Source organism: Lepisosteus oculatus, chromosome 16 (assembly GCF_040954835.1).
Source record: "Lepisosteus oculatus isolate fLepOcu1 chromosome 16, fLepOcu1.hap2, whole genome shotgun sequence".
Taxonomy (NCBI): domain Eukaryota; kingdom Metazoa; phylum Chordata; class Actinopteri; order Semionotiformes; family Lepisosteidae; genus Lepisosteus; species Lepisosteus oculatus.
In genome coordinates, this window is record NC_090711.1 from 504,244 (window position 1) to 525,281 (window position 21,038).

At 44.5% G+C, this 21,038-nt stretch overlaps 1 protein-coding gene across 1 annotated transcript in view; it reads left to right on the forward strand.

The window, feature by feature from the left end:
• rims4 (regulating synaptic membrane exocytosis 4) overlaps positions 1-21,038 on the forward strand; it is a 29,135-nt gene continuing 8,097 nt past the window's right edge. Inside the window, exons 1-2 of the mRNA XM_006639669.3 lie at positions 1-647; positions 13,975-14,116. Coding sequence (XP_006639732.1) covers positions 551-647; positions 13,975-14,116 — 239 coding nt within the window. The 5' untranslated portion in view covers positions 1-550. The remainder of the gene's footprint in view (positions 648-13,974; positions 14,117-21,038) is intronic.

Here is a 21,038-nt window from a genome sequence, read left to right on the forward strand (position 1 = left end):
GGTCTCATCAGTGAATGAACTGAATCAAGCACAAGCCACACAGATAGTAAGAGCCTCTTTCTGCTGTGCAGGATCGCCAGACGAACAGACACCTTTACTTTGCATCGCAAGCGAAGGAACTGGAGCTCTCTCTCTGCTTCATGGTGTTTGCAAAGCAAGCTGTCATCTCTCTCTGGATCAAACAAAACAAAGAAAAAAGACCAACGACCATTTAATTTTCTCTGTTGTGTCTCATTTCATTCTGCATTTAAAGTCTGTTGCCAGCTGTTGTGGCATCCAGCTTGGGAATAAACAATTACAACACGTCAAACAGAACAAACCTCAGCTGTTCCTAAAGAAGTGGATTTCTTGTAACTTTTTTGTGTGTGTCTAAGAAGGGTACACCTTACACACCACGGAGGGCAAAGGTCACTCAGCCGGCAAGGAGCTTCTCTTCACGCCTGGGCCTTAAGAATCAGCCAAGACGCCGCGTGCCGTGCTCCGCGTGAAAAATGCTCAGGCGCGGTTGGCGAAGCCGTCGCCCGAGCCGGCCCCTGCCCCGGGGCTGTACATGGAGCGCTCTCAGAGCCGCATCAGCCTCTCCGCCTCGTTCGAAGCCCTGGCCATCTACTTCCCCTGCATGAACTCCTTCGACGAGGACGATGTCGGTAAGGGCGGGAGGCCGCGCTCCTCCTGGTGCTCCGCTCGGTGTCGTGCGCCGCGGCCGTGTCACTCTGCGTGTCTGCATGCATGCCGCGCCGCTCACTCGCGTGCAGCGCACGGGCTCCAGGACAGCCTGCATCCTGGGCCGGCCTACTGTCCGAGGGACAGTGAACTGGGGCTGAACCCGAGCAAAAATGTAAAAATTAGTTAAGACACTGCTTCATGCACACGGGCATGACCTGTGTAAGGGTGCTTGTAATGCACATGGAAAATCGGTCAGCTTTTGTCGAAAAAAGCATTAAGCTTGAGTGCAATGGCTTCACTAGTTTCTAGTTTCTCCAAACAAATAAATAACGTTTTCTGTCCTGTTAATCTCTGCTGAATTCCCTCTCACGGGGGCATTTTTCTCCTTCTATTCTCTTCATATTGACCCTCTCATCCTTCAAGGAGCCAAAGCTCCGTGTTAGCTCTGCCTTCAATAATTTTCCTTTCACTTGCAACACAATTGACCAGCTTTAGCAAAATTCTTAATGTGTTTTCTGACAGTTGCAACACTAAGACAAACCTGCATTCATGAAATGTGCTAAACTATAAATTGGTGAAAGGTGGGAGACGGAAGGGAAAAATGTTTTCCTTCTTTTGATGGTTGCCTCTTTATCTGAGGTTTCGGAAAGGAATGATTTATGCCTTTCAATCCAATTACTGTCTGCCTGATACAGCAGCATCCAGCACAAGCCCCGCTGGTGCTGCTCTCTCGAAGAGAGGCAGCGAGTCAGCTTGTCTCTTCACAGACGTCGGAGAGAGATTTATCCGAGAGTGGGCTGACTGGCGTGGTGTCTGAATGGGAGACGTGTCTGCTCTTACAGAAGGACCTGTGGGTTTCATGAGTGGTTTTCATGACTGCCTGTTGAAAGAGCTCTGTCTTCACGCAGGATGGAGAAGCGCTCTGGACATGCAATGTCAGAAAGGTGCTCTCATCTGCGCTGGAGCTTCTCCTCAGGGGGGCCTGTGAGACAGAGCACAGACCCAGATATCCAGACATCACGTCTCATGCTGCTACAAGTTGTCCCCCGTGTCGTTAGAGCTGAAAATCTGCTCTTAAAACCAGAAGTGCTCAGATGACACACTCTGGGTTCATAACTGCAGGCACAACAGCGCACTGTTTTTGTTTATTTCACTAATTGGGATTTTTACTGTGGTAACCGTGAAAAATATGTTTTCGAAAGACTAGTTTCAGCCCTCCATTACAGCCTTTGCACAAGACTGTAAGTGAATTGTGCATTCTGCTGCAGGGCAGTTTGCTCCTGTTAGTGAGTGTGAAGTGTCGGTCGGGCTCAAAGAATGCTTATTATGACTTTTAAGTCACAAGCAATTGCTAAGCTAGAGTAGTAGTGATGGGTCAGGCAGTGAAACATTAAGAGTGTTTTGCTGCGCATCACAATTGCTGTCAGAGCTCCTGGCACGAAGACAGGAGTCTGGATTATCACCTGTTGAGAGCAGGGTTGGGTCAGAACCAGCGGCCTTTACTGACTGGTTTTTCACTGCTTTGGTATCTGACCTGGTAAAATGAGCGATAGCCTGAGCTCTGCCCTCCCAAGGCTGCCTGTGTGGAGCCACGCCAGAGACTCTATTGCTCAGGAAGTCGTTAGTCCCAAATCATTTTTGTATTCTCACCTTCCTGCCACAGGGGTTTGGGTTTGTGCTCGGACTCCTCAAACTGTTTTAGTTGTATCTACAAATGAGGAAAGAAAGTCTGTGGCGCCTGATTTCAGCACTGCTTTCTGGCTGCATTTCTGGACTTGAAATGACAAACTGTCTCGATGAAGCAGAGTGGAATCTGACCTCTGCAGGAACACTTTGACTATGTTTGAGCTCTGCTCAGATGTCTGACTATCTTCTAAGAAGAGTGAGGAGGACTGGTTTCAGCATGATAAGCAGAGGCTGATTTATTGTACTACTGTTAGAATGGATGATCCTTACAGCAACTTCTCGTCCTGATAATATCCGGTCAGTCTCTGCAAAGGGAGCAGGCCAGATGTTCGTTGCCAATGCTTTTGTTTCTTACCCCACAATTCTGAGAAAATGAGTTTTTGAGACACATTGCATTAATGACTTGGATATTTACTGAAAGATACATAGTCATACTTTCACTGTGTTTAAATGACGCAATAAATTATTTTTTGAGCAAACGAAACCAGTTAAAATAGCTCAAATTCCCCCCCTTATAGTGTTTCGACATTCTTTTCAATGTCCACATTTCATTTATTGCAACAGAATCCATTAACTATCTAAATCAAAATGTCTTTTGCTGGCTAGAAGATAAAGACAGTCTTTTCAAACTGGAATCTAAATTGTGTTATACACATGGTTGCCTGGCACACACTGTAGCGCTGCTGCCTCATAGCTCTTGAGTCCTGGACCTGATCCCAGACTGACAATCCGTCAGTGTGAAGTTTACATGCTCTTTTTCTTGGATGCTCCAGTTTTCTCCTGCAATCCAAAGCCTTCAATTATTTAGAATCTCAGAATTGTGCCTCACACACGTGTGTCTACGTGTGTGTATGTTTGTGTGCCCTTCAGCAGACCAGTGTCCCATCCTGGGCACTTTCTTCCTTTGTTCCATTGTCTGCTCAGCACTAACTTGTGCTGGTTATTGAAAGTGGGCAGATGCATATGTAGGTATATAAATAAATTGATGCTATAAACTGGCTCTCTGCAGTAAGAGTGCACAGAGAAATCAACCAGCTAATAAAACAGCTGTGCTTCACCGAGTGTCAGATGCAGGCCGGCACTAGTACAGTCTAAGCAGGTATGAGATCGTTTTGGCCTCATTATGTCACTGCTACTGTGCTAAAAAGAGACCATGTGAGCTACAGAGTGGGGGTGGAGCTATTTTGAAAGCTGCAGGACTGTAATGTTTCTCCGCGCTATTTCAGTGTCTTTCTAGCCCTCTGTTCAAAGGTTTACCCAGGTAGGTTTGTACAGTACTGATATATCCTATGCTCTTCGCTTGCTCTTGGCCTCTCCAGGCTCAATGCCACACCTTGTAGATCACTTTTGCCACACAGGCTGCACTTTGTTCCACACTGCATTTACCATAGTATCCCACAGCAAACATTCTCGAGAGCAGAACAGAGTAGTGGAGGACTGTGGGACAACCCATTGACCTGAGGATTTCATCAAGGTTCATCACGGGCTCTGTTCTTATGTGTAAATAAACATTTCAGTTACATGATACATTTACTCAGCCTTTTCTGTCACTATAGTAGTTATTATAATGTTGACTGCAAAATAACTGGACCTTGGACTCTTGATAAAAAGGCATCCTAACATGTATTAAATTGGAATCTAGACAGTGAAGAACACAGGCACATTAACTGTAAGGCAGACCTTTGAGCAGGTGGTATATAAACGGTGTTCTACTGGAGCAATTTCAACAACAGGGGACAATATTATCATACCTATCAGGTATAAACATTCCTATTTTCCAAAGGAAAGAACAGACACTGTTCTACACTAAATCTCCATGTAGAGACAAAGTTCCCTTTGAATTAATATTGGCCTGATAGCATTCAATTAATTAAAAGAAAAGAGATGCTATTCATTAACAACGAGGCTAAAACAACAACTGCAACAACAGCAATAATAATAATAATAATAATAATATAGAAGCAAGGCTGATGAGTCTTTCTTTTAATCTCATAGTGGATGGTATAATGGTACAGTGAGATTCCTAAGTTTTGTATTGTGGGTAAATATTTAATCATGCATGAAATGTCACGTTAATTGTGCATAATTTGCTGGTCTGAATCTGGGGAGCAAGAGCAAGCAGGGAGACTTTGTCAGACAGGGGTGCTGGTCTTCTGGTCCTACACCACCATTGCGGGTCTCACGTAAAGCATTTCCATCCTACAGGACCCTTCACACCCTTTGTGAATGAATTCCAGTTACGCCCCTCAGAGCACAGATACAGATTTCCCAATTTAAAAATGAATAGGTTTAAGTTCTCATTTATACCTGTGGCTATTACCTTGCCTAACAGATGCTTCTTTTGTGCATGTATATGCATATTGTTTATTTATGGGCTTTCTTTATATTGTCTGTTGCTGTAAAACAAATTGCCCCTTTTGGATACTAAAGACTCTCTCAGTAACAGTGTAAGCCCTTTCAGCGGAGTGCAGTCGAAGCACTGTTATTCCTCTCAGACAGCTGGGATCACCAGGGAGCTGAAGAACACCTTGCGGGGTTTGTCTTAGTGGACTGACAAACACTCATATTAAGTGTTGCCGGAAATGTAAAATGACAAAGAGCAGCAGAAAATGACTGATAATTGTACTTCTTTGTCACTGACAACTGTACAGCAATTTTCATCAAAGAGTGAAAATGTTTTTCGCTGGCCAAGGAGAGTGCCACATTGTGCTGCCCCCTTTTTTTTAAATAACGATTTAGCAGGATTCATAATTCACATCATAATGAGAAGGGTGGTAATTACCTGCCATGCACTAGATGGAAATGGAATAATTTGTGAAATAAATCATGGTGTTGTTGTAGCTCAGGCACAGTATGAAACTCCTCTGGGCACTGAGAGAAAAATGACAGAACTCTGAGGTGAGACTGAACCACAGGAAACAGAGAACAAAACACCTTTAGAACAGCCTTCCCATATTCCTGAAACAGGCAGCACCTGATAACTTTCTGCAACACCTCCTTTGACCCTTTCTCAGCAGTGTTCATTAGTTTATCAAATTCATTTCGATATTTTGTTAAAAAATAGTTTACAAATAAAAAATAGTTTAGTTAAAAAATACTTTCTGCACGTTAGTTTTTCTCAACAAATTAACTTAAACTTGGCTTCACTATTCTGGAAAAGGTTCTGTTGAGGTTTTTGGAAAGAGCTGGGTCTGGAGACATTAGACACAGGGCCTGTAGTCCTGTCAGCTGCTGCTCCTGAGACCCACATGGTGCTCTTGGGTTGTAGTGAGTTTATGAAAGACCTAAACATTCTTGTACAAACAGACGACTGACGATGCTGCTTCAGGTTCTTAGGGATTTACATGGAGAGCTGGCTTATAAACAGAGTCTGGCATGTTTCTGTTTCCAATAATAGAACTCTGAGACAGGACATTGAGAATAAGCAAAGGAGTAGCTGGAAAACCTGCGGGGATCCCAGAAATATCTTCGGAGTATCAGGAGATGAACTTGTTCGCCTGTAGCTGTTAGCAGAGCCTTACGGAAATAAATCCAACAATAACTAACAAAACAAGACAACAGGCTCTCTGGCAGCTGGAGAAGTGGGGCACAGCAAGTGGGGCATCAGCAGCGCTCAGTTGCTTGTTTTGTCTGACTCTTTTTTAAAAAAACCCGCATGGTGTTCTCAGCCTCTGATCTTGAGATGAAAAATGCAAAGTGCTGGAGACCCTGACCTCCACCCCCACTGTGCACACTATTTTACGTCCAGTGTGCTCAGCCTTTGCCTCTTAATTTCTGTGACATGCAGATTTCACAATTCCTCACACCTCCAAGATAGCCAGTAAAAAGACTCAGGACTTGTGTGTTGACTCCCATGGCATCAGGGCTGAGCTGCAATGAGAAAATCTAAAAACACTACGGAGACTTGAAAGACGGCATCACTCTCTGAGGGTCAATGGTCAATAAGACCACGACAAATGGTAGTACCAATACCATGACGTGTCATTTTTTTCTTTAACTGTGAACAAAGAAAGAGACTTTTGGACCCCTTTAAATCTAAATACAATCTGTGTGAAGATCTTCTCTCACCCCTCGCTCCTCCAGTTTCCTTCACCTTGCGTATGGTCTTCTGACCACTGCATGGGGCAATAGAGTTACAGCAGAGAGGCTTGTGCAGCACAGCCTTAATTCACGAGGAATGACAGCAACCGAAAGCTTAGGAGAAATTAGAATTGTTTATTGGGATGTGGAGATTTGGCGTAACCTGCTTGGCTGAGGGCCAACCTCCCGGCCGTTGGACGGGGAGGATAGGACCCCCATGTGACCAATGGGGCAGCTGCAAAGGTGGAGAGGGGGTGGAGGAGGGATGCAGAAAACGAACGAGGAAGAGGAGAGGGTGACGTTTGATATACATGGAGACCGGATATATATGGAGCTGTGTCGAATGAGCGAGGCTGCCTTCATTCCTCCCGAACTTTCATTAAAAACTCCATTCAGTCCGATGTGCAGCACTGCTTGTAGCTTGTAGCATTGACCCCGCACAGGGGAAGGGCAGCCACACAGCCCTGGTCCTGCTGACTATCATGCAGTTCAGTTCTCCACTAATGCACGCAAGCACTGTGCAGTCCAGGACAGAATCTAATACCTGCAGAGCAGTGTCTACAGCTCTCCCCATGAAAAAGCCACAGTCATCACGCTCATACAACAAACATAACACAGGATTAAAAATCGAGAGATGGATGCTCTGAATCTCCATTGTTTTTTTATAAGTCGATATGTGCTTTATGAAATGAACGTTTACATAACATGCTTGCATCAGCTTTAGTAGACTACTTAAGGCTTTACAGATATTATCATTCTCACTCAGTTTTCCCTGTGTCAGACTCGGCCCTTGCAAACCAGTCTGCAAATGTTGTGCAGTTAAGCCCAGGTAACAAATTTTCTAATATTTTCATCTCAGATTGGTTTGGATCTCAAACAAATAACCCGAAACCTGTTAGGCACCACTCAGAAACTGCTACTGTATACTTTTTTAAGCCTCAATACAGGAAAAAGCAGCATCTTTTCAAACCCAAACACTGGACATTTTATTAAGATGAATTTGCAGGCCGTTACATTGGAGATATTTGCGCATATCGGCCGGTGCTGGAAACCTTGAGGAGCTTACTGGCCACCTCCCAGTACAAGCGGACAGTTTACTGCAGCTGAAACCTTTTCCCCGAAGTGAATTCTGGGAACAGCGCTGTGCACTGGACCAGAACTGGGCGTCTGCCCGTGGAAGTCTGAGTTTACAGCTTCGCTCGATGACCGAAACGGAGTGAGGTGTCGTCTCTCTCATTTCCGAGTCCGGAATGTTTACTGACGACTCCAGCACTGGAAAGCTCTCAGTGAGCAGAGCGACAGCGGGCCTGAGGCAGACAGACTTCATGTGGGGAAAACTATGCTGATGGACCATTATGCTTGGTGTCCAGTGAACCGTGTTGCTGCGAAAGGCACTCTGGGTTCTGTACCTGAGCACAGCTTCATACAGATACACAGCGCTTCTGTTGGTCTGTATTTATTTTTCTAAAAAGGTGGTGTTTTTATCTGGAGTGTTTTTAAAATACTTTAAAATCTAATTTTGTATATTTTAGAAATGTAGTGTAGAGAGTATATTTCCAACAATTTATTTTTTACGTTTATTGAATCACCCCCCCCAATCCCCACCACCAATCATATTGTCATACAAGAAATCTAGTGTTCAGAAGATAAAGAACATATTTAACTAAATGCGAAAAATACAATTAGTGTTGAACAATCTCCTTTTCCTGCACACGCTGTGCAATCAGAACATCATTTTCTAACATGAAGCAAATCCTGTAAGTTTCAAAGATTTACAGCAGCTTTAGACCACAGGAGTTCAGCAGGCTGAAGTCTAGTCTCATCTTCCTCAATTAGTGTTGTAAAATCCACAGTTCATGCCCTAGACTTCTGATCTCATGTGAGAGCTGGTACGGAGCTGTTTAACATATACAGAACACATCAGCCACTGAGACACACAAGTCAGAAAAGGTGACAAAAAGTTGCCAGAGAAACCCTATCAGTGTTTATCTGTTAAAATTGAAAACCAGAAACCCTTGACATATTTAATGCACTGCAGTATGGTATGCTTTTTGAACAGTATAAATATTTAGATTGTTCAGTGACGAGGATATGGGTGGCCTTTAAGGATGGATACCTTAAAACATGCAGTGGGAATTTTTGAAAGCCTTGAAAAGAAAAAAGCCCACAAATAAAATAAGTAAATCCAGGGGTGACTGTCAGACATCAGTATTTAAATAAACGAAAGAGGAATCAGAGGTCGCACTCTGAAGAGAATCACGAGCAGGACTGCCTGAGACTTATTAATGTATTACTTCGCCTGAGGTCTGATCAAACCTTCCTGCAGGACTGGGGCTCCATTCCTGAAAACAGCAAGATTACTGAGCTGATGAGCAGGATGCTGGCTGGGCTAGAAAAGTACTGGGGACTATATACGTGAACTCATTTGCAAAGTGTGTATTCAGCAAAACTTCTGAAGCTAGACAATCTGAATGGCCTCTTCAGGTTTCAAACCTTTCTTCTCACAGGCTCAAACCGGGAGTGTGTACTGTTGTGGTATTAGCACAGTCCGCTCTCTGAGCTAATTACTGTTCTTAAACACTAGATCACCTCCCTGACAGCCCAATCCTTGTTCATCAACTCGAGAATCATTCAGAGTTCTGGTCCTTTTTACTGCCCCCTGATGAGCAGTAAATAAAACCCACATTCGGGCTCAGGAGTTGCTGAAGAAATACTGCGTGACAAATTCTGACGATGATAGCTCTTTGCACACTAACTGTGTTCTACTGCTGGGTTTAGAAAAAAATGTCTTTTACGAGGAAACTTGATGGATATTTAACCTCGCTTGACTTCTTTCATGCTTATAAGGAGTAAAATCTCAAGAGAATTTATGTGTAAAAAATCCTTCTGATCTTTTTCATCTAACAAACGGCCTGATTCTTTACTGTGTCCTTTCCCAGCCAATCAAAGCATCTTAAATAACCCAAGCACTACACCACATGGAGCATACATTCTAGCCTGTGGGAGAAAAATACATTTAACAGCAATAATTTCTAAAAGAAAATATTACAAATGAACAGTGGGTTCATTCAGAAATGTTTTGGGAACAATTAGCTTCATTGCAAATTCAACCTTACTTTGCGACTACATTCGTGACTGTCTGCTTGATTCATGAATGCAGCGCTGTGCAGGCTCGCTTGTACAGTATATTTAATCTCTTCAGAGCTCACTGGGGACTCTGGGGACTGATGAACAATTCTTTTCTTTTCACAGCAAGCTTAACGAAGGTCCTATTTTCCAAACCGGTACAGTTCTGGAAGAATTAGAATAAAAAGGAGAATGAATGTTTGGCAGACCTGTGCTACCCAGTGTGATCTTCTCCACTTCTGGTTTAGAGGTGCATTGCCCCTGTTGATTATTATCTCAGTAGAGCTGAGGAGAGCTGCTAGGAACTAGGAAACTAGTAATGTAGTCCGGGGGATGTTTTTGGAGTTTAATTGTTTATGAGTGGATTTTCAATTTTACACTTGTTTCTGATTTGTAATTAATACACAACTAATAACTGTGACCTCTCTTGCTGTTATTGGCCATTTCATTAACTCTAATTACTCCATAATCCATCCCTATTAGGAGATTAACCAACCGAGGTGCAATAAGAAATCACTTGACATTTTACAGGTCAGAATTATTCTGGTTGCAGAGAGAATTAAAAAGGGATTTAGAATAAGGCAGATGATGGCATAGTAGTAATCAGGATATTGCCTTTCATTTTCTCACATGCTTATGATCCTGTAGTTACACTGATCTTGCATGCTCTCTAAAACATGTAGATATTAGCTATAAAAATGTTTAAGAGAAAAAGAACTGGGAAAAGCAATCACTCCAGTTTGAGCCAATGGTTCAGCTGTTGCAGAAGCCTGCAGGGGAATGATGAGACGGAGCAGCAGCAGGAGGGCAGAGGCCTGGCTGGACCTCCTCTCTGCTCAGGCACTGCTGTCCAGCCCAGACGGGCGGCACAATTACTGTCAGAAAAGACAGGAAAATCAGTATCATGGTAATGCAACAACCTATTGCTTATAAGAAGTCAGTATAAATGCTTTACTTTAATTAAACATTCTTATTAAAAAAAGTAGAGCTTATAATGTGGATAGGCATAGATGATGAGCTATAGTTTTGGAGGAAAGGTAGATGAAGGCTTAATTTACAGCAGCCAATACAGAGGCACTAAAATAAATGCATAGTCTTGTTTTAATCAGAATCGTGAACTCTGGTATAACAAGAGTATATTTAGAATTGTTTGTGACAGTTAATGGATCTAAATGAGATGTTTTATTTCTGTGACAGTTCTTTATGGCTGGGTTAATGGGGAGCCCTGTGCAGAGCTGAGGTGTGTGTGGACATCATGTTTTTGCTTCTGTATTTCTGGTCATAGAGGGGATATCTGCAAGATTCTGAATTGTATAAATGCAGGGGAGTCTTGTTATGCAGGAGAAGGAGAGAAAGTTTGAGTGTCATCTGCACGGCAGTGAAGAGGCGAGGAACTGTCTGTGTTGATTGCCTGCTGTTTCGGTTGGGGTGCCTCGTTTCCAGCCCAGGAGCTGCAGATTGTCTCATGGCCCGGAGCCGAGGAGGGGTGTGTGCTTCTGAGCCACATCCACACCTTCTCATCAAGGGGCTGCCATTAAAAAACACATACAGTATAGAAGCTCGGAACCAAAATCGATATTTATTAATTTACCTTGAAAGGCAGTTTAGAAGAGGTAATAAGCTTTAAAAAGCCACAGTGTTGAGTAAGTGTTGTTGTGTCTGGGTCAGGGCTGCGCTGTGTACTGACAGTGTAGACAGGGGCTCCAGTTGGTCCTTCAGTGTAGGAAAGAGCTGTTCTCATTTCACACACACACACTTGCCTGTAGATTCATCAGCGCCTTGTTTCAGAGCTTTTCCTTCAGGTTTTTGCTGTTAATATCATTTTCCTTTCAAGGAGTGCATACAAGAGCACACGGATGAAATTTTATCTCAGGAGTAGTACATTGTGCCCCTTTTTTGTTTTTTTTTATACCTATTGCAAGTTCTCATTTATTTTATGTAATGAAAACTGCGGTAAATGGCAGATGATTGTTAATTCATGTAATTTAACACAACACAGTTTGTAAAATTGCCATCCCAGGAAAGTTATAACTTTTTTCCCATCCTCGATAAATATTTATGTTCATCGTAATAGGAAATTAAATATTTATTAGTAAAAACTACCCCTGCAGCTCAATCACATTTTGATGAATTGTCAGTCATGCTATCCTAGCCTGTGCCAAAATCTAATGGTATATAAAATGTCCTGCCGCCCCACAGAAGCCGATTCCATATTTACTGGAGCTGCAAAGTCGCCTGGCTCTGGAGATCGTGAGGAACTGAGCCGCGGGTGATCAGCTCTGTTGACACTCGGTGCAGCAGGTGTAGGACTGTCCCTGAGGGGGTTGTCTTGCTCTGGCCAATCGCAGGACCTTTTCTGAGAGAAGGAAAGGCAGTCAGCTCAAACCCACAGGGGTTTGCGGCTCAGCACGGGGCTCACAGAGCCACTCCTGAACATCGCCTGGGTGCAGCAGACAGCTGCTTCCTCAAACAATGCTCTGCCACTCAGATCCTGCCGATCTCCTGTATCGCAGGATGTGCTGTACTTCCACCACATTCTGCACTGATTATCAGAAACACACTAAAGCACGCCTTTTAATCCACTGGGTTCAGACTGCAATGTCTGAATCTTGCATTTGTTCTTAATAAAGAATCAACAGCTTTTTTACAACACTGTAGACTGTCGAGCTGACCTGGAAGCAACATTCAACATTGGAGACCTTTACTTTTTTATCATCCCTAGAGGGGATCTAGAGAACAGCCTTTTCCAGCTCAGTCCTGCAGGTACTGCCCTGCGACAGGGTAACTCTGCCCATGTGTCCACAAGCATGTGGCTGGCTGGCAGCTCCTGACCACAGTGGCTCCATGGAATCCAGGATTCCCATCACTGGATCTAGGAGTTCTGTGACCATCACAATGAACAATCTGCTTTTAACAAGATCTTTTAAAGATCCGTGAAGAAACTTCAAATGAACAACAGAATAGAAAGATGTGTAGATACAACGCTCTGTAACAGATCTTAATTGCTATGATTTTATAATCCAGATCTGAATTTAGACTGTAGCAGGGCGGATGTAAGAAACCCTTAATCTTAGCTCCCCCTGGTGGCAGAGACAAATACATCCCTTGGTATCTAGGAATAGGCAGCAGAAACTGGTTGGCTGTTAAACTGGTGTCAATCCTGCAGGCTCGTAGTAAAAGGGTTTTTGCTATAGAAAGATACAAGGAACCTGTTTCACAGGAGGTTTCATCCTCTTTAAAAAAACAACAAATATCATTTAGGACACAATGTCACGGTAACACAGTTCCATAACCAGTGTGCCAGAGCACTCTAATTAATCAATTTAGCACTGTGCAAACAGCAGCAGCAGCAGCAACAGAGACCTAGATAACTAGTAGCAGGAAGAAATAGAATTAAAAATATGTCTGCTAAAAGCCCGACTTTTATTTTCTGACACAGGGCCCTTTAAAGCAACTCCTGTTTATTGCAGGATTATTATGGAAATCCATGCAGATTTATAAATGGATTCGAAGGAACACATGCTGAATCCGTGCAGATGTCTTAAAATAGATCAGGCATTGTTCCCTCAGAGAAAACAGGTCAGTCCTGAAGAGGCTGTGTGCTGCTGCGCTGCAGGAGGGGTGCCGAGGAAAAAGAGGTGAAACACAGAGGAAGAAATGGCAATATCTCAGCACACAGCTCAGCCAAGACCGACACCGGGGGCCGGGTCCTGAAACTCTGCTGCCGAAATACTGACAGAGAGTGAGAGCGAATGTCAGAGGGATCAGGACTGTCACTGGTTTGAAAACGCTGTGTCTGCATTTCAAACAGGATTTATCCATCTACAATGAAGGAGAAGGACAGTCCTCTTCTTTATCTAAAACAGTGCCATTAAATAAGGGTGATTCTGTCGGCACAAGAAAATCAAAGGGAAATACCCCCCGAAAACCCAGACTGGAGGTTTCTGCCTCCTGAACTCACAGTCACACCAGGCGTTCACACCAGTGAAAAGGGCACCAGTGCCGCATGTGTGCACTTCCACAGTAGGGTGTGTTTGCCAGCACCCGCCCGTGGTGCCCCAGGAGGAGGGGGAGCGGTTTGGAGTGGGTCGGCGTGGGTCAGCGCGGGTCAGTGTGGCTCAGCACGCAGGTCAGAGTGGGTCGGCGTGGGTCAGCGCGGGTCAGTGTGGCTCAGCACGCAGGTCAGAGTGGGTCGGCGTGGGTCAGCGCGGGTCAGTGTGGCTCAGCACGCAGGTCAGAGTGGGTCGGCGTGGGTCAGCGCGGGTCAGTGTGGCTCAGCACGCGGGTCAGAGTGGGTCGGCGTGGGTCAGCGCGGGTCTGTGTGGCTCAGCACGCGGGTCAGAGTGGGTCGGCTCGGGTCGGCGCGGGTCAGCGCGGGTCGGCGCTGTGGCGCTGACGTGTGTCTCTCTGTCCCAGATGGCGAGGGGCGGAAGGTGAAGGGCACGATCCAGCGCAGCACGGAGACGGGGCTGGCCGTGGAGATGCCCAGCCGCACGGTGAGGCAGGCCAGCCATGAGTCCATCGAGGACAGCATGAACAGCTACGGCTCCGAGGGCAAGTAGGTCTCCCCCGCACCCCCGCACCCCACTTTCCCACATGCCTGCTCACTCCTTGCACCCCACTTTCCCAGCTGCCTGCCCTCCCTGCGAATCCCAGTCCTCCGCAATGGAGGGGCAGTAATATAGGGAGCGCAGATCGATCAGATGGCGGAGGGCAGGACTTCACCCCGAGCCGCATCAGCTCCGGGTCTCCTGGATGGCCGGCAAGCCAGAGGGAGCCTGTAGGTTGGTGAAACTCCACTCTGAAGGCACCGCAGCCCAGACGTGACCCAGGACCCCGGGGCTGTGAGGCAGCAGGCACAGAGGGCGCCCACGCCAGCTCCCATTGCTGCCCACGGTGTGGAGGAACTGGTCAACAATCAATTAAACAAATATCTCAAAAGATATATGAGACATTCCGAAGTGCATTTCCTCCATCCCTGAAAGAGTTCTTAACATGTCAAAGCTCTTGTAAGAGTACTATTAGAATTTTATTATACATCATCATATTTAGATACTATATACTCCTATTTGAGCTGACCTTCACTCTGTTTTAATTGATTGGCTTGAAAAACAAGTGGGTTTGTCAGGCTGTGAGTTTGCTCTTTCAGTCCTCTGTGTCCAATGGGTTCCACATGGCCCAGTTCTGTATTCACTTCATGCGCTCCCTGTGGGGGATATTGCCTGTAAGCATGAGGTTAACATTTGTAGTTATACTGGTGATGCTCAGTTGTGTTTATCATTACACCAGGCGACAGCTCTGTTTTGGATAAACATATGTGCTCTTTGGCTGGTGTGTTAAATGGATGACAATTTTTTAAAGATACATTCTGATCAAACACAGATGATGCGTTTGGGACCCCATAATCAACTTAAAAAATATTGTTGCCACCAAATTATTATGCAAATACAGTTATTGGATTTGCATAATAATTTAGTGGTTTCTCTGCTAAATGGAAGGCAGAGATGAGAAATCTAGGAAATATGTTTGATTAAGATTTGTCCCTTGAGCAACATTTTAGATATGCCACTAAGATATATTTTCTTCATCTAAGACACATCGTAGAATCAAACATATTCTTTCCACATCAGACACTGAGAGATTAAAATACACTTGTAACATTAAGACAAGATTATTGTAATGCACCTTTCTGTAATGTATACCATTTCTTGACTACGACTTGTGCAGAATGCTGCTACAAAAATTTGATCAGGAAATTAGAATGTATTACATATCCTTCTTGGCTTACTGAGGATTTTAATGTCCTCCTTAATGGATATTAAGCTCTACATGACTGTGGAACCATATTACTGCAGACCTGTTGATCCCTTATCTTTCTCATTGGTCTGTTAGGTCACAGAACTCAGCTCCGCTATTTGTCCCAGAGGCGCAGAGAATAATATTTTTTGTGGTGTTTGCCCCTAAGCTATGGAGTGACCTGAACCAATTAATCAGGGAATCTCCTGTTGCTGCTGATCAGATTAAAGTCCCATTTTCACCACCTGTCTATTAGAATACTGTGAAAGATTCTCCTAAATGTTTTGTATTGAATACAGTTAAGTTTTGTGTTATTTGCAATATAGATTTTATATCCCTCTATCACTAATAAACAACCTCCAGTTTTGTATCATAAAGGAGAACACATTGATTTTCTATCAAACTGAACCATGACCCCTTGCTAAAAATGTATTTAAATAAAATTCTGGTTACTCATTCCAGTAGCAGTAAAGGAAGAAATGTGCACCAATTTTAAAATGAGCCTGCTGGGTTTTCTGTTTTTATCAGAGGGAAATAATTTTGCAGGAGTGAAGCTGTTTGTTATTTTTCCCAGTCTGTCCAGCCGTGAGCTCAGTAATCTTGTGGCTTGTCATGGAAGGATCCTCCATCGCGTTCTCTCTCCTGTCCGTCATTGAGATGCCATTGTGTCCACCGTGACCACTAAAGCTCAAAAAGCAGAACCTGAAAGGACATTTTCCTTTTTGGGAGGCTCCAGTTGTCACGTTCGTAAACCCCTCCTCTTAAGGGCGCTCCAGCCCTTCCTTGTTTTCCACTCATCGCCCGCGCCTGCTCCCTGTTCCAGCCCCCTTTCAGTTCTCCTTAAAAGCCAGGCACTCACTCTGTTTCGGGCTCTGCTCTGGTTTCCACACCAGGCGACTCAGAGACCTGGAAGCGCCTAGTCCTGGTCCCGGTCCCCATTTTTAAAATCTTGTTTGTCATTGATGGACAGCCCGGTTTTGGACTTTTGCCTCCGTTTGGATTCCCCCTTGGACTTTCTCCTGGATTGTTTGCCTTGGCCACACCTCCCCCGAACACCAGCGCACCATGGCCACGCCCCCTGTATTAATTCCCGACTCCTGCATGCCTTTTTTCCCCGTGTTTTCCCCACTCATTCCTGGATTGTGTCGCCTGCATAGGGTCCAGAAAGAACTTGTTCGTTACACCAGTTCCCTGGAGAATGCCTGTGTCTGCACAATGCCTTGTTGGTAGGCACCGCGCCCGATCGGGGTCGGGGGGCAGGACCTCGCAGAGCGCTCAGTCAGACACCCGCGTGCTCTGGCACTGGCCAGCTCACGTCTTGCAAAATTCTTGCACCCCCTTCTGGAGCGGCTTGAGGCCTCAGAGAGAGCAGCCTTCCTTGAAGAGAGACTGCAGAGAGCAATCAGAGTAGCTCGCTAGAGACTCAGAGTTTCAGGGGCCTAACTTTAACACTGGTGTTATATGAGGAGGAGTAAATATTTCACTAATGTAATAATAGCTCATTTTTTGTTAGTCATTTATTAACATGCATTGTGCCTCAGATTCTGCACCAGATAAAACACAGCAATTAAGCTTTTCTGGGTTTCCTTTAAAGTCCACAACCACGGGTCGCCTCCAGAGTCAAATTGCCAGGACAGGCCTCATTCTCACACGCAAGAGGGAATTATAAACTAGAATGCTTTATATAAGCAGTTTCATCACTGTCAACCCATCTAATCTGTCTGTGGTCTCCTGACAACAGAATTAGACACCAGTTCAGCCCCATGCAATTAGTTTCAACAATAACCTCTCTTCTGAGGCCATTAATTTTTTAATACACAGCTATCTGTTGGAAGCAGAAACGATTTATATTGCCAGGCTCTGTGTCTCATTATAATCAGCATATTGCTCATTTAATTGCATTGCCTTATAAATAAGAAATCAAAAGCCAAATGACGTTGAAGCAATGTCTCCTTTCCTGCAGGGGTCAAGCTGAAGACTGACTCCCACAGAAACAGGAACTCGGATCTATGTTTGCATCTGGCTTCTTTTAAGATTCGTTTAGCAAAATGGCTTGGTCAGTTCTGATGAAGCTGGTCTTTGTGAGAACAGATCATGTACAGTGCTAAATCGTTGCACTGGAGGACAGAGTCAGAAAACAGCAGCAGACCTGTGATTAGATGTCGATGGGCTTAGACAGAATATTAAAGTGCTCATTTCACTTAATCACAGGTGCTGCAGGGTATGTCAAAGGTGATTGTGCTATAGAAAAAAGACATCAGTTTTACCAAGGTTGTCTACATGGACCTAGGATTGTTACATGTGTGAAACCGAGCAGAAAATTGATTATATTACTGAAACATTCTTAACAGAAAATGGAAATGTTTTTTTAACAGTTCCACACTCCACAGTGAAAGACATTGCCTGAGATGTGCCGATGATCAGACAGATGAACTGCTGAAGATTTTGTTGCAGTTTCCATGTTAACATACAGTAATGTGAAATGCTTACAGAAAAGTTACGGCATAGCTGCAGAAACACTGTACAAATTTACACCGGGGGACTAACTGAGGAAAGACATAGGCCCAAGAGCCAAGAATAGGTCCTGTGTGCTGATGGTTTCCATTACAGAGGGTCGCTGTATTTTTAGGGAACTTTTACTGCCTGAACTGTGACCTGTGCAAGTGCTCACATATCAGATAGTGTAAATCAGTTACGGCCCCAAGGCAGATCTGCCTTGAAAGACTGCAGGGCTGCCATGGAGCGCCGAGGTCCTGTCTGTGCTCTGGGGTCACTGTGCCCTCAGAGGGATTGACACAGTATATGAGCTCGTGGATGGGAGACTTTTCCTAAGGTTAATCATGCTCAAAAACCTGCTTTGCTTTGTCGTGGTGCCCACAGTTTGTGCCACTGCACACCCTGCACCCCCACACAGCCAGGTGTACCTCACGGCACTTCACAAGCCTTCAGTCTGCCTCTACTGCAGTTTAGCATGGAGTGAACTGCCAGCAGACAGGCTGTGGCCTGAGATAACCCTCGCCCTCTGTGCCCTCTAATCCCTGCAGGACCTGTAAAGGGTTTGGCTGAATGTGATAAACCTTCCCTGGATTAGTCCTAATGACACAGTGCGGAGCTGCACTAAAGCACCAGCTTTGTTCTCTCTCCCTCTGTCCACACAGCTCCTGAGTTGTGGAGATTGTTTAGAAAGCTGGGATCAGAAAATTACCTTGCTTTTTCTTGCTAAAATCCAGTGACTGCCACTGTGCTTTTATTTTACAAAGCTAGAAACAGTCCAGAAAAAGTGGAGAAATTTGTAGATTTGTAAGGAGACACTGAAACAGAAATAAGGGATGAGGTCTCTTCTCTTGAAGGCTGTGGGCATTTCCAGATTGATGTCTTTGAAGTCTCACCCAAGACTCACCCAAGGTTTTCCCTTGAGTCCTTCTCCTACTGTTTAAGCAACTGTATTCAACCAGCCCTGCTATTTATTCTACTGTGACAATTCTAATACCAATGTTTGTATTCCTTTCAAATAATAATAGAGCTGTGAAATGAAGGGATCTATGTACTTCCCATGACATTACTCTGTTAGTCCCTGGATAATGCCATTGATGGAAACCAAAATATCTGCAGGAGCCCTCTGCCATTGAGCTCTGATTGAAACAGGCTTTACTCACTTACAGTTGTATGGCTGTCAGGACCTGTATTTGAGGAACTGTCAACAATAAGCACCTTTAATGCAAAACAAAAGCCACAAGAAAGTGTTACAGTACATAATGTGAAACAATACACCCAAAGGACAGCCAGGTATCCCACTTTCAGCAGCTGGATGGTTTTGAATTTAAACTGGTCTCTCACTAGTGGGATCCCTGAGCAATTGTAGGACAGGATTATTAAATAGAAGAACACTAAACTCTCACACATTCACGTATAATGAGTGACTCTCCTTTAACTATAAAACCCTTTATAGTAAAGGAACAGAAAACCTCATGAAACAGCATTTCACTGAGCTAGGACAAGGAGTATACTGACTCTCACAGCACAACAGACTCCAGTAACTTCACACACTTGGCTTTTTAGAATGTTTATTGGACTGTTAGTTGTAAAAGCTAGGTACAAAAGGAAATGTGTTTTCTTTAGTTTTATTCATTTGATCAGAAATGTACTGATCACACAATTAAAAATAAACACTTCTGCGTGTGCTTTGCCCAAAATGACTTTGATACATTCAAAGTATTGTATATTATTTCTAATATAGAAGCTGCTTGTAACTATCAGGCAATGCTCAGTCCTAGTGCTTGTGTTTGCAGGAGGCAGGAATGGAGACATCAAGGGGAGATAAGGATATGAGGAAACAGGCAGTTAGTGCAGCTCTCTGGGAAGGCTGCAGACTTCAGCCCCATTCTGAATGTGACCACACCTGAGAACCACTGTGAAAATTACTTATTCAAGCTTTTTATTAAGAACAGAAGAAGTTTTAATAACCTTTAAGGAGACAGTTAAAGCTTTAACTTTAGCATGTTAGGTTCTGTAGTAACTAGCAGATCCAAAGATCTCATTCAGTTGTCTCCAAGACATCACCTCCAACGGCATGGCTAGGCAGCTTGTTTCAGACTCCAAGAACCCTTTGAGTAAATAAAGCCTGATCTTCATTTTAAATGTACTTAATTTTTTAGTTTATTTGATTATCAGGAGCTAAAAACCACACATGACATTGAGAGATTACAGCAGTAAAATATGTAATGAAGCCCTGAAGTAAAGTAGTGTCATGTAAATAATGCAGCACAGGGAGGACCCTGATGACTCTTTGACAAGGTCCAGTCTCAGGTGAATGCCTTGACATCCTGAAGATCTTTTCAGTCTTTGTCATTGGGCAGCTGAGAACTACAAATTAACAATACGGCAGTGTCTTCAAAATCTGTGGGACCAGAACAAAGGTTTATTCCAGCAGGAATTGCAAACTCACTCCCTCTAGTGAGGCATGAATAAAACCAACTAAATCTCGGTATGAATGAAGACACTAGTTAATGTCTGTAATAGTATTACCACTGATGCTCCTGCAAATACAACAGTCTGGTAAAACCTGGAAGCTGTTAGATGTTGTTTTGGAATTGCGGGTTCTGTCTTGCTGGTGCCATTTGAATAAATCCTGCGGTATCCACTTGTCCGTCAGCCCTGGATCACCAGACACCTGCGTCGCCTGGCACAAAGATCTTGCATCTGCTCTCTCTCGGGGAGAGGCTGTCCGGCAGGAAACCACACCACGTTCACCACACCCCTCTCAGCTCCAGGCTCGCGTACTGCACTCCTGTCATCATGCAGGGCGGTGCCTCCAACCCCACAGGGGTGGATAAATATTTGAAGCAGTTTGAATAAATGATGTGCCCCGGGGCTCTGCGTGACAGCAGCAGGGAATCGCTGGCACACTCCCTGCCCCGCAGGGTGCGTTAGCGGAGCAGCACAATCCGTTTTCGAAGAGCCCTTGACCTACATAGCTGAAGACGCCCTGAGAGAGGAAGGGCTGAGGAGGGTCAGGGGCAGGGCAGAGCTGGGAACTGCTCGAAGAGACGCTGAAGGCTGACACTACTACTACTGAACTGTCACTCTCGACGTCCTCCTAGCCAGCCCGGGTGGACTATATTGTATCCCACACGGGCAACACAGACTGGGGACAGGGCTGGAACAGACTGGCAGGACTGGGGTCT